The sequence below is a fragment of the Drosophila subpulchrella genome, unplaced genomic scaffold (genome assembly GCF_014743375.2).
Source record: "Drosophila subpulchrella strain 33 F10 #4 breed RU33 unplaced genomic scaffold, RU_Dsub_v1.1 Primary Assembly Seq420, whole genome shotgun sequence".
In the NCBI taxonomy this organism is placed as follows: Eukaryota; Metazoa; Arthropoda; class Insecta; order Diptera; family Drosophilidae; genus Drosophila; species Drosophila subpulchrella.
In genome coordinates this window covers 836571-850172 of record NW_023665636.1, presented here as the reverse complement: position 1 = coordinate 850172, position 13602 = coordinate 836571, and the positions used below count along the sequence as shown (strand labels likewise).

Below are 13602 nucleotides of genomic sequence, written 5' to 3'. Positions count from 1 at the left end.
CAAAATCGGACGACTATATCATATAGCTGCCATAGGAACGATCATAAAATTGGTTGGAAAATAATATGAAACAAATTATAGCTTCGGTGTTTTTTAACATATAACGCTACGCTTGGAAATACCTTTTTTTAGTTTATTCTGAATTTTGAATTTAATTTTATCAAAATCGGACGACTATATCATATAGCTGCCATAGGAAAGATCGTAAAATTGGTAAGAAAATAATATGAAACATATTATAGCTTCGGTGTTTTTTAACATATAACCTCCTTATCTTGGAAATAATATTTTTTAATTAATTCTGAATTTCAAATTTAATTTGATCAAAATTGGACGACTATATCATATAGCTGCCATGGGAACGATCGTAAAATCGGTGGGAAAATAATATGAAACAAATTATAGCTTCGGTGCTTTTATACCCTTGCAGAGGGTATAATGATTTCGGTCAGAAGTTTGCAACTCAGTGAAGGTGACGTTTCCGACCCCATAAAGTATATATATTATTGATCAGCATCATTAGACGAGTTGATCTAGCCATGTCCGTCTATCCGTCTGTCTGTCCGTTTCTACGCAAACTAGTCTCTCAGTTTTAAAGCTATCGGGCTGAAACTTTCCCAAAGTCTTATATTTTTGGCTTTTTTTTTTTTACAGTCGACGTTTTGACTCCGAGGAGACTAGACGTACTTTTGTCATCGCAGAGCAAGTGATCGCAATACCCAAGCTCTTTTTCAAAAAACAAAATCAAAACAAAATCCAAAAAAAAAACCAAAAACAATTTCTGCACAGAAATCGTTACATCAACATCAGACCACGGAGGGCCGCAGCCAGCCCGAAGCACCTGCAATGCTTCGACCGCCGGACTTAAATTACCGCACACAGTGCAACGAGATACCTTTTTATGATCCAAAATTTATTGTTATAACTAGATCCGATGAAAACAGTTTTAAAAAAGTTTCACCGTTTGTTATAAAGAAAGTGATAGACTTCACTTGTGGAAGCGAAGTAATATCTTGCCAAAAAACTCGAGCTGGAACACTGCTAATTAAAACGAAGGGATTATATTAAGCACAGAGATTATTAAATCTAAAAGCATTTCATGATTTTCCGGTAACAGTATCCGAACACAGCAGTCTTAACTCCACCCAAGGAATAGTTTAGATATAGTTTAGTCAAACGACTTACGAGGCATCCAGGAAGACGAAATTCTGCGAGAGCTCTTATCCCGAAAAGTAACAAAAGTAGAAAAAATCCTGAAGTTTATTGATAACAAACCAACTGAAACCGGCCTTATTAAATTCACCTTCGCAACAACAAGCCTACCACCTACTTTGAAAATTGGCTACGAGAGTATTAAGGTGCGACCCTACATCCCCTTGCCCCTTAAATGCCGCAACTGTCACAGACAGGGACACATAACAAAAGCATGCAAAAGCCCAAAATTATGCTCCAATTGCTCATCTGTTGACCATACTACCGACAAAGAGGAATGCTCCAACAACAAATTCTGCATCAATTGTAGAAATGACGTAAACGACGAACACAACCACAGCCCAACAGACAAATCGTGCCCAGCCTTTATTAAACAAAAAGAAATAACAGCAATTAAAGTCACCGAGGAAGTCGATTTTAAGGAAGCCATAAAAATATACCATTCCAGGCATATCCACAAACCAACATCATACGCAAAGATTGCTGCTAATCAAAAAACAACCAGTACTCAAGACCAAAACAAAGAAAACTCCGGAAACCATAAAACGCAACACCAACAACGACCTATACGGAACTACGATGACATCTTAAGCGACGAATTGGAACCTTCTACATCCAGGACAGCGACACACCGCCGTCCCGTAGCCGAATGTGAAAGCGGCGACGAAGACATGAAAGTCGACCGAATTGATGCCTACAATCAAAAGATCACCAAAAAAGACGTTCCAGAATCAGACCGTAAGCTGAGAAGCCAAATTAAAGATAAATCAATAGTATCTAAACCCCTTAAGGCCAAAGACAAAACCGAAAAACCCACTATTAACACTAAGAATCTAAAAGACCAGTAGATCTTTAGTTAAAAAATTTACTCTGCACCCTAGATATGACCCTGCTTATAACTCAATGGAACTGCAACGGCTACATGAACAATTATATAAATTTACAACTTATTCTAAAATCCTAAATGCCTAAAGTAATCTGCCTTCAAGAAACCCACATCCACTCCCTTCACAACATCCCTATACCCCCAAACTTCACAATTATAGAAAAAAACACAGCCAACAACTCACATGGTGGAGTAGCAATGCTAGTCCACAACTCTATGCAATACGACCGCCTTACAATGAATCACGATTTCGATGCAGTAGGCATAGTCCTACATTCCAAAATGAAAATACGTCTAATAACAACCTATGTATATCCCACCAGATAGAAGTTTTCAGATTAATAACTTGGTTAACATGTTTGGAAACCCTTACGAGAACACAATAATAACGGGGGACTTCAACAGTTGGCATCAAAGCTGGGGGTCGCCCACAAACAATAGAAAAGGAAATATTATATTCAAATACATCACTGATTCAAACCTACTCACTCTTAACGATGGATCTCCTACCCACTTTTCAACTCATAATTCGCTGACGCACGTTGATCTTACAATTAGTACGCCAAATCTTGTCACCCACTCAAAGTGGAAAACAGACGAAGACCTCTTTGGAAGCGACCATTTTCCCATACTCATATCTCTGTTTGAGGATGTAATGGAAAGAGAAGGTTATGGACAACCAAGATTTAAACTAGACGCAGCTGACTGGTCATTTTTATCCGTCCTTACGGAGAAATACCACAATCTAAGAACAAGTAGCAACGAAGTAAATCAAGAAGCAGCAAAAATAATTAAAATTATAAGACAAAGTGCGAACATCTCTATTCCACAATCAAACCCCAGCTTTAACAGAAAGAAAACAGTACCATGGTGGAGTAAAAACCTTGAAGAACTCAAATCTAACAAAAACAGAGTTTGGAATCAGCTAAAGCGCTGTATTACCACTGAGAATATAATACACTTCAAGAAAACCAAGGCCCTCTTTAGACGACATTTAAAAGAATCAAAAACGAGAAAGGAAGTTAACTTCGGCAAGCCGAAGTTTGAATACCCTTGCAGTTATAAGAAATAATCAATGTTAGTAACACTATGTTACATTTTAAGGATTGTTGCTAGCTTCAGTGATATTAAAACAACTTCACGTACTCAACCCCCACACCACGTCAAGGTCACAATCCACGAGGGGGAAAATATTATCATTTAAATATATATATACAATTTTGAAAACTACGTTGATAGATAGAAATAAATAAATTAATAGTACCATAAAAATACATATATACAATATGCTATATACAATTAATTATTTTTTCAACGAACACTCTTCTTTTCTCGATCGCCAATTAGACGCCTTCAGTCTCGTCCCCAGAAGTCTCAAATTCTTGCACATGCATATGTATGTGTATGTATGTGCGCGTCGGCAATTTCACCACAAATTGAAATTTGCCTTTTTAATCTCTCTATTTGTTCAATATCTTTCTGCTAACTATTTTCTGGCGCAGTGAGAGCGTGCTGGGCCCATACACTGTTGTAGAGAGAGAGGCAGAGAAAGAGAAAGACAATCGTTAGAGAGGTTACATTATACAAAGACTTTACTATCGATAGTTCGGTATACGATATGTGAATGCAGATCAATACGGTGCCAATTGCATTTCCAATAGAAAGCTTATTTTATTTTATTTTTATATATATATACTTTTTTTTTTATATACTTATACTTTTCTTTAAATTTAAAGGAGAATCTTGCATAAAAAAACCCGAATATTAATGTTATACACTGTAAGCAAGTACTTACTTAAGACTGAATTATAATAAATTAAATATCCTTAGATGCACAAATTCAATATGATTATTTAAAAAATATTTTAACTGAGGAAGATTTTAAGGAAGCCGTTCCACCTTAGGGTCCTTGTTTGAGATTTCGAGAGAAGCTGCTGTCTTGGAGAAAATCAATAGTAAGTCATTTCTGAAGTTTAAACATGTATTAAATATTTATGAATGCAGCTTGGCACAAACATAGAAAATTCGAAGGAGACGCCGCCTAATTTGTATTACAAGGCAAAGCAGGTGCTAGGCAAAGGCTTGGGCACCTTATTGGCGGAGACCAATAAAGGGAGAGCTATTTTGGATCAAGGAAAAAAACAGATGTCTTTAAGCCAGGATATGAAGAACGATCTTATAAGCATTATCCTTGAGGAGATCTTCTCAACAGGGATAACTATCAAATATGCCGATTTTAGTCTGTTGCTGGACGAAATTTGCTGTCACTTACCTGGCGAAGAGAAATGCAAGGTAAAATTTAATTGAAGAGCTTTTAATATTGATTTTTACTGATATTTTTAATCAATATTATAGGATTACTACTACATTTCCCGAGACGGAAAAAAAATCCATCGGGCAAACTGTATTCCAAATACAAAAATCTAAGATCAAGGATCAAGCTAAATCTAGCACAAAATGAGTTGCTTGAAAAGGATGAAGATTTGGAAAACCAAACCCCTAAAGTCCCAGAATCGGATCGTATCGCACTTTCGCTGAAGCTTTCTCTTAATAGAGATGGTGACAATTGGGACTTAGTGTGTCCATACAAAATTAAATTCTAATTGAATTCTAAGTCTTATATAAGGCTGAAGTATGTATAACTTATGTATGTATTATTTCCTTTTTAAGTTTCCAGAATTATACTACAATAAGAATCAACAAACTCAATGATGCGATACATTAAAACAATAAAATAAGACAAAAATAAAATAAAACCAGTTTTTTATTTCTGCAAACCTAATGCCTTCTGAATTGAAGAACTATAAGTTCTTATGTAAAGAACTTTTTCGGCTGGAATATGGAATTTCAAACTCTTTAGTGGAGCTTGATTTGTTCTTATTATAAGACCAAGTTATGTTAAAGTTAATGCATTTGAATACTTAAAAGGAGTACATACTGTTCTTGAGTGTAGTATGAATAATTCTTTTCTGAAGACTAAGTCCAGTTTAAAATGAGAATTATATATTTTTGATGCAAGGTGCATATCATCTTGACATAAGCATTGGGCATGGTTCATTTAAGAACATTTTAGACCTGTTTTAAGAATAAATATGGCTATTTTACGGACTTAATTATATTTCATTTTAGTACAATTCATACTTGATTTGAAAATTCTTAAACTAAATTAAAGTACAATTCATACTAAAATAAAGTTGTATTAAACTTAAATAAAGAAGATTTCTTACTTATATCAAGTAGAACACAATCTTAATTTCGACCAAAAATGTTCTCAAATTAAGAATGCCGGTTTAAGTGTTACGAACTGCTTTTTTCGGTGGCAGTGCCGCTAGCTTAGTCTTTTCTCAGGCAGAGTACCCCTAATGCCACAGCTCGCAACATAAAATCGATAACTTCACGGTCTCACATTACTAAACTATCGGTCATCACTAAGACAAAAACGTAAACAAAGCAAAAGTGACGGAAAAATGGATTACATTTGGTGACTATCGGTGACCTAGCCAAGCGCTCCCACCCAACCATGGGTGTCCTCGATGTGCTGCAGGGCACCACCCATTCTCAGTCGGCAGGAGCCCCCTCCTCGCGACTACGGGGGTTCCATCTCCCCCACTGGGAAAGATTACTCACACATTGTGTGTATTACAAAGGTTTTAATAAATATCGTAAGTACAATCGTTTATATACATGCTCCTCTTAACAGATCTATCCTTCCTCAGCCTTTAAGACCGAAACCTGGCCGCCGTCTTCAACATTTACGCGGTCAAAGCAGAGGATTGGTTTTGCTGGAAAGGGTACAGGCGCCGCGGAAACTATGCTCTACCAGTCATGTATTGGTAGAGCTCGCATGGAAACGCGGCCCTCAAAGGAACATACGCGATGCGTATGTGTATGGTCACCTAATCCTGAGGAGCTCCAAGGGAAAAGAAGGGACAGGCCAAAAAGGTACGTAACTGCACTGTAAGCTATTCCATTTAAAACTAATGCTCGCGCCCTTTTTAATTTTAGGCAAACAACGAGGACAAATAAGGCTCTCGGGACTAACTCCGGATAAATTCACAAATAGGGAAGTAGATATCAATATATATATAATAAAGGTACACATGTATTTAAATTTTCCTAAATTTCAGCCACTATTGGGCCGGGCCTGGAGGCAATGATAGCCCGGGCGGAAGACTTCTTGCCGGAGGCCAGCAGCGATCCGGATCTCCACACAGGAAAAAGGCGCTCTCCGGTGAGTTGTGCAATGGCAGTCCGAGATTCGGCTGCCAGACAAAATGGCGATATTTCTCAGCGCCGTGATGCGACCGCTGGAAGTTCCCGTGATGAGGAGGACGCGGCACACTAAAACGGACTCACCGGGAAATTCTTGATGTTGTCGGCGTCGACTGTGAAAGGCTTCTCTTGCTGGTCGTTGATACGGGTCGAACGGACACCGTTTGCTGGGCAGCCAAGTCGGACTGGCAGGTATGGCGAAGTCGCGCAGATGTCAGCAGAACTCCAAATAAATATTCCGGGGCCCTTTGTATTGGGACCCCGGCTGCCTTTATAAATTATAAATATTAAACACTGAACTACTATCTAACATTAACCTCACTCACTTATTAATTTTAAGCACAAAGACAAATTTGTAGTTTCCCGTCTAGCTGCATCTACCTGGCTGGACAGTATGGCCGCGACTATCTCGACATATGCTGATCATCGTTCATACCCCCCGCCATATTACATGGCCTCTCTCAAATTGGGTCATTGGATACATGGTCCATTTAAAGTAATCCCAGAGCGAACCGGGATTAATCTTCAAATGGCCAGATCGCCCGCCAGACTCATCCCGCTGCTGCAACTATCGCCCTATCGACCTAACCTATCGATAAAGTCCCTCCCATCCGACTCCAACTGCAACATAAGAACAAATCGTTCTTGAAATGAAAAAAACAAGCCCATTTCGTACCTGTCGAAGTTTTGTGACCATTTGGGATTGAAACAAGCCCAATGTGCTTGGTTTCTTCTTTGAGTGTAGTTCTGAAATTCGAATTTAATTTTATCAAAATCGGACGACTATATCATATAGCTGCCATAGGAACGATCGTAAAATCGGTAGGAAAATAATATGAAACAAATTATAGCTTCGGTGTTTTTTAACATATTACCTTCTTTCTTTGGAAATAACATTTTTTAATAAGTTTTGAGTTTCGAAATACATTTGATCAAAATCGGAAGACTATATCATATAGCTGCTATAGCATATAGCTTCGGTGTTTTTTAACATATAACCTCATACGCTTGGAAATAACATTTTTTAGTTAATTCTAAATTTTAATTTATCAAAATTTGACGACTATATCATATAGCTGCCATAGGAAAGATCGCAAAATTGGTTGGAAAATAATATGAAACAAATTATAGCTTCGGTGTTTTTCAACATATAACTTCCTACGCTTGGAAATAACATTTTTTAATTAGTTCTTATTTCGAATTTAATTTATCAAAATCGGAAGACTATATCATATAGCTGCCATAGGAACGATCGTAAAATCGGTGGTGTTTTTTTTGGAAATAACATTTTTTAATTAATTCTGAATTCGGAATTTGGTTTTATCAAAATCGGAAGATTATATCATATAGCTGCCAAAGGAACGATCGTAAAATTGGTGGGAAAATAATATGTAACAAATTATAGCTTCGGTGTTTTTTAACATATAACCTCCTTTTGCAGGTAGTATATAAGTCGGAACCAGCCGGATCGGACAACTATATCTTATTGCTTCCAGAGGAATAATCGGAAAAAAAAGTAAAAAAATGATATCTTTGGTATTATTTAACATATTATCTCCTTTCCTTGGAAATAACATTTTTTAATAAGTTTTGAATTTCGAATTAAATTTTATCAAAATCGGAAGACTATATCATATAGCTGCCATAGGAACAATCGTAAAATTGGTGGGAAATAATATGAAACAAATTATAGCTTCGGTGTTCCTTAACATATAACCTCCTACGCTTGGAAATAACATTTTTTAATTAGTTCTGAGTTTCGAATTTAATTTTATCAAAATCGGAAGACTATATCATATAGCTCCCATAGGAACGATCGTAAAATGGTGGGAAAATAATATGAAACAAATTATAGCTTCGGTGTTTCTTAACATATAACCTCCTACGCTTGAAACTAACATTTTTTAATTAGTTCTGAGTTTCGTATTTAATTTTATCAAAATCGGACGACTTTATCATATAGCTGCCATAGGAACGATCGTAAAATGGTGGGAAAATAATATGAAACAAATTATAGCTTCGGTGTTTTTTAACATATAACCTCCTACGCTTGGAAATAACATTTGTTAATTAATTCTGAATTTTGAATTTCATTTTATTAAAATCGGAAGACTATATCATATAGCTGCCATAGGGACGATCGTTAAATTGGTGGGAAAATAATATGTAACAAGTTATAGCTTCGGTGTTTTTAAACATATAACCTCCTACGCTTGGAAATAACATTTTTTAATTAGTTTTGAATTTCGAATTAAATTGCATCAAAATCGGACGACTATATCATATAGCTGCCATAGGATCGGTGGGAAAATAGTATGAAACAAATTATAGCTTCGGTGTTTTTATACCCTTGCAGAGGGTATAATGGTTTCAGTCAGAAGATTGCAACGCCGTGAATGAGATGTTTTCGACCCCATATAGTATATATATTATTGATCAGCGTCATTAGACGAGTCGATCTAGCTATGTCCGTCTATTCGTCTGTCTGTCCGTTTCTACGCAAACTTGTCTCTCAGTTTTAAAGCTATCGGGCTGAAACTTCCCAAATGTCTTATATCTTTTGCAGGTAGTATATAAGTCGGAACCAGCCGGATCGGACAACTATATCGTATAGCTCCCATAGGAATAATTGGAAGATAAAAAATTTAAAAAATGATATCTTTGGTGTCTTTTAACATATTACCTCCTTTCCTTGGAAATAACATTTTTTAATAAGTTTTGAGTTTCGAAATAAATTTTATAAAAATCTGAAGACTTTATCATATAGCTGCCATAGGAACGTGGTGAAGAATAAAAACGTTTTATTTCCCAATTTGAGTGGACTGTATTTCAATAAATAAGTTTATCACATTTCTTGTGTGTCCGATGCTTTCCGTTGTAGTCTTAACACTAAGTCCTAAAAAATCTCTAAAGTGTGACGCAGCACCAAAATATACTAAAAGGGAAAGTTAGTATTTCATATACCAAAAGAAAATAAGATTCAAAATTAAATAACGGATGTAATGCGTTTATCAACATCCCGGCCAGCCCTGAAACAATGTTTCAGAACTAGGCAGTACAGCTAACTTGGTGATGGGTCGGGTCATCTCTCCAGTAGACGTCTTAAGTTTTACAGCGCGTACAAGTCCATCTGGTCCAGGATGAGCTTCCACTACACGGGCTAGTATCCAAGCTGCTGGAGGGAGATTTGAGTCTTTGACGAGGACTACAGTGTCTACAGCGATGTTGCGTTCTTTGTTGCTCCACTTTTGACGTTGCTGCAGGGATGTTAACTACTCTTGGTGCCGGCGTTACAAAACCCTTGATACATCGATTGCAAGTGCTGCCAATAGTCCAGACGATTGATCGGCAAATGAGTCAGATCTCCCTCTGGAGCAGTTGTGAATGGGCGCCCAATTAAAAAATGGGCCGGAGACAAGTAGGTAAGGTCAGTGTCAGGCGTATAGCATAATGGTCGCGAGTTCACCACTGCACTGATCTGAGCAATCAGAGTTTGCATTTGTTCAAAGGTTAGAACAGTTTTTCCCACAACTCGACGCAGATGTAGTTTGACGGAACGTACTGATGACTCCCACTTTCCTCCCCAATGTGGCGAATGAGGAGGTATAAAACTCCACTTAATTCCATCATTGGCCAGCGATTGTGTTAGATTGCGTTGATGCTCCTGCGAAGATACAAATTTCTGCATCTCATCTAATGGCCGTTTGGCGCCAACAAAATTCGTCCCGTTGTCGCTGAAGATCTGTGAGCATTTTCCTCGAAGGGACATGAAACGCCGAAGACATGCCAGGAATGTGTCTGTGCTAAGATCGGTGGCCAGTTCCAAATGTATGGCTGATGTTACAAGGCAAACAAAGAGGCATATGTAGCCCTTAGTTTTTCGGGGATTGCGCCCTCTCCTTTCCTTTAGTATAAATGGACCAGCGTAGTCACAGCCTGAGTGCTGAAGGGGTAAAGCTTCTGTTATACGGATGCCTGGTAAAGCGGCCATGAATTGGTGCTCCGTGAGTTTACGTTGGTGGAAACATTTGATGCAATTGTGAACCAGATTTCTTATCAGGTTACGCGCACTTTTGACGAGCAATTACAAAAAGTCCAGAAACTCCTGCATGAAGATTTGTCGTATGCTCGTGTTCCAAAATCATTCTTGTGATGCGGTTCGACTTCGGAAGCAGTATTGGGTGTTTTACATCAGCTGGTAATTGTGAGTTGTCCAGTCGTCCACCAACTCGAAGAAGGCCATCCTTGCAGATAATCGGCGAGAGCTTCAGCAATTGGGAGCGGCTGTGAAGTGGCTTGTTTTCCGTCAGTAGTTTGCGGTCTTCCATGAAATACTTCTGAGCCTTTTGTAGGCAAAGAATGCGAGCAGCCTGAATCTCCTCAAATGTGAGCATTTTCCCATTTGCCAGCGTTGCAGATTTAACCAGCTTTGTCCAGGACGAGACGCGTTGAATCAAAGTTTCTATTGTTGACAATGAGCTGCTTTCCTGTGCGGTTAATGCGGTGGTCTTCACTTCTTCTTTTCCATGGTTTTCTAAAAGGGAAGAACAGAACTTTTTACAGGTCAACTTTACCGCTAGCATTTCTGGATCTTGCAGCCATGAAGGTCCCATCCACCATAAGTCGAAATGGAGAAGGTCCGAAGCAAGCATTCCTCGTGTGGCGCAGTCCGCCGGATTCTCCTTTGTGTTCACATGATGCCATGCGTTGCGCGGTAAGGCTTCGAGTATTTCTGAGGTTCTATTGGCTACAAATGTTTAAAGCTTAGATGGTGGATGTGAAAGCCAAGCCAAGATTATGGTTGAGTCACACCATGCATGTACTTCAATGTCCTTGTGTTGTAGTGCAGCCTTGACTGATAAGAACAGTCGGCTTAGTAGCAAAGCGCCACACAGTTCGAGACGCGCTAGAGACTGCTGCTTCAGCGGAGCAACTCTGGTTTTTCCTGCTATGAGTGAAACAGATACGGTGCCATCTGCTCGCACCACTCTGCTATAGATGACTGCGGAATATGCCTTGATGGATGCATCTGAAAATCCATGCAGTTCGATGTGATCTTCATTGTTTTGGACAAACCGTGGCAGGCGTAGATCTCGAAGGATGTGTAGGTCGTTACGGCATTTATTCCACCAGTCCGCAATTTTCGAAGGAAGCTCCGTGTCCCAGCCGAGATCGAGTAGCCACAATTCTTGGAACAGAATCTTAAACTGCACTACTACTGGCGACAGAATACCCAGCGGGTCAAAAATGCGTGCCACATCTGACAGCACTTGACGTTTGGTGTTGTCCGGATTTGTTGTAAGGCAAACTTTGTAGGATAACATGTCCTCTTCTGGATCCCAATGAATGCCAAGAACCTTTGCTGTAGAATTGGATCCTTTGCCTTGTACTTCGGTTGTAGCGAGAGATGTGTCAGCGACACGAGATGAATTGGAAACCCATTTACCAAGTTCCATGCCTGCACATTTCATCAACTGGATCAACTCATTTTGACAGCGAATGTGCTCCTCCTCGGTGTGTGCTCCGGTCAGTACGTCGTCCACATAAAACTGCTCCTTCAAGATCTTTGCAGCGGTAGGAAAGTCGTGTTGATGGTCGTAAGCTAACTGATCCAGGACCCTCACTGCCAAAAATGGTGCGCAGGATGTGCCGTATGTTACCGTGGACAGTTCATAGTGTTTAATAGGAGTCGCTTCATCTTCTCTCCAAACGATTCGCTGATAGCCACAATGGTTGGCAGCCACCCAGATTTTTCGATACATTTTCACAATATCTGCTGAGAAGACGAACTTGAACATTCTGAAACGCATACAAATTGAGAAAAGGTTTCGTAGAATGCTGGGTCCAATGTGCAGAGCTTCGTTTAAGGACCGTCCGTTCGTGTCCTTGAATGAACCGTCAAATACGACCCGTAATTTTTGAGTAATTACAGGATGATGTGGCAAGTAAAAGCTCGGCTTTTTGTCACTGTCTTCTGGCGATAGTTCTCGCATGTGGCCCAACTGAAGATAATCTCGCATAAATTGCACATACTGTGAATGCAGATTGGGGTCTTTCTTTAGGCGGCGTTCTACACCCCTGAATCTTGTTAGCGCTCCTTGTAATGTATCCGAAAACTGTTCCTCGAAAACTGGTCGACGATGTAACGCCCCTTAGAGTCCCGAGAGTGCGTCTTCACAAAGTGTTGTTCAACTTCATCGTCCTCTGGTTTCCCATGGAATTCCTGATTGACATCCTCCAGCTCCCAAAAGCGCCTTAGCGATGCGTCAATGTCAATAGCCGTGTGCATTGTTGTTGTAGATGAACATCCGGTAGTAACGATAGATGTTATGACCCATCCAAATATGGTCGAAATGGCGATGATGTTGCCTTGGTTGTCGAACATCTTTTGACCGGTAAACACGGTCCAAACGTGGTCGCTGCCCAGGAGTATATCAACTGGCGCCAACGACTGATAGTCAGAATCAGCAAGCTCAAAGCCAGCGAATGCCTTGAGTGCTGAGGCGGCGATATCGTGTCTTGCCAACGTGGAGGTGCTGAGTACCTGAGCACGTACCTTCATTGTATGATCTCAGATCCTTGACTGCAAGTCCAGTGTCCTGCAGCCTCTGGTTGTCTCAGCCTTGATTGACGAGATTCCGGTCACCAAAATTCGTGACGGAGAGCATGCCAGTCCGAGTGCCTGTACGCACCGCTCGGAGATGTACGACAGTTCCGAACCACTGTCCAAAAGCACCCGGCAGGTAGTGTGCGATCCTGTTGCGCTTTTGACAAACACTAGAGCTGTTGGCAATGCACTTTTTCGTAGCCCTTGTGGCTGTGTTGCTGTTGTTGAACCGTGGCACAAGGATTCAGCTGTGGGAGAAACTTGCGCCCGTGCGATATGGCTGATGGTGACCGTAGCATCTTCGGGAGCGTTTGGAATGTGCCTTTCATCCTCTCGTGAGTGTGTCGAAGTGACAGCGGCTTGCGAATTAAGAATATCAGCATGTAACAGAGAGTGGTGACGATTATGGCAAAACTTGCATGTGAATTTGGATTCACACTTTCGCGACATATGCCCAGACTTAAGGCAGTTAAAGCACTGTTATTTTGCCTTAACAAATGTGCGTCGCTGCTCGATTGTCAATTCATCAAACTTTGAGAAGTCGTAGATCTTGTCCTCCTTGGAGTTACACTTCACACAAGTGTTTGCTTCCATTGAGACTAAAGCGTGTGATGGTCGCTTGGCC

General features: G+C 39.8%; 1 protein-coding gene across 1 annotated transcript; it reads left to right on the top strand.

Annotated features, from left to right (window-relative positions):
* The first annotated feature begins 5527 nt into the window (after positions 1–5527).
* Positions 5528–6686, top strand: LOC119562317. The gene is made up of 4 exons (XM_037875475.1): positions 5528–5760; positions 5815–6040; positions 6104–6165; positions 6226–6686. The coding sequence occupies exons 1-4, from the start codon at positions 5632–5634 to the stop codon at positions 6253–6255; spliced, it is 447 nt and encodes a 148-aa protein (XP_037731403.1). The 5' UTR covers positions 5528–5631; the 3' UTR covers positions 6256–6686.
* Positions 6687–13602: the final 6916 nt, after the last annotated feature.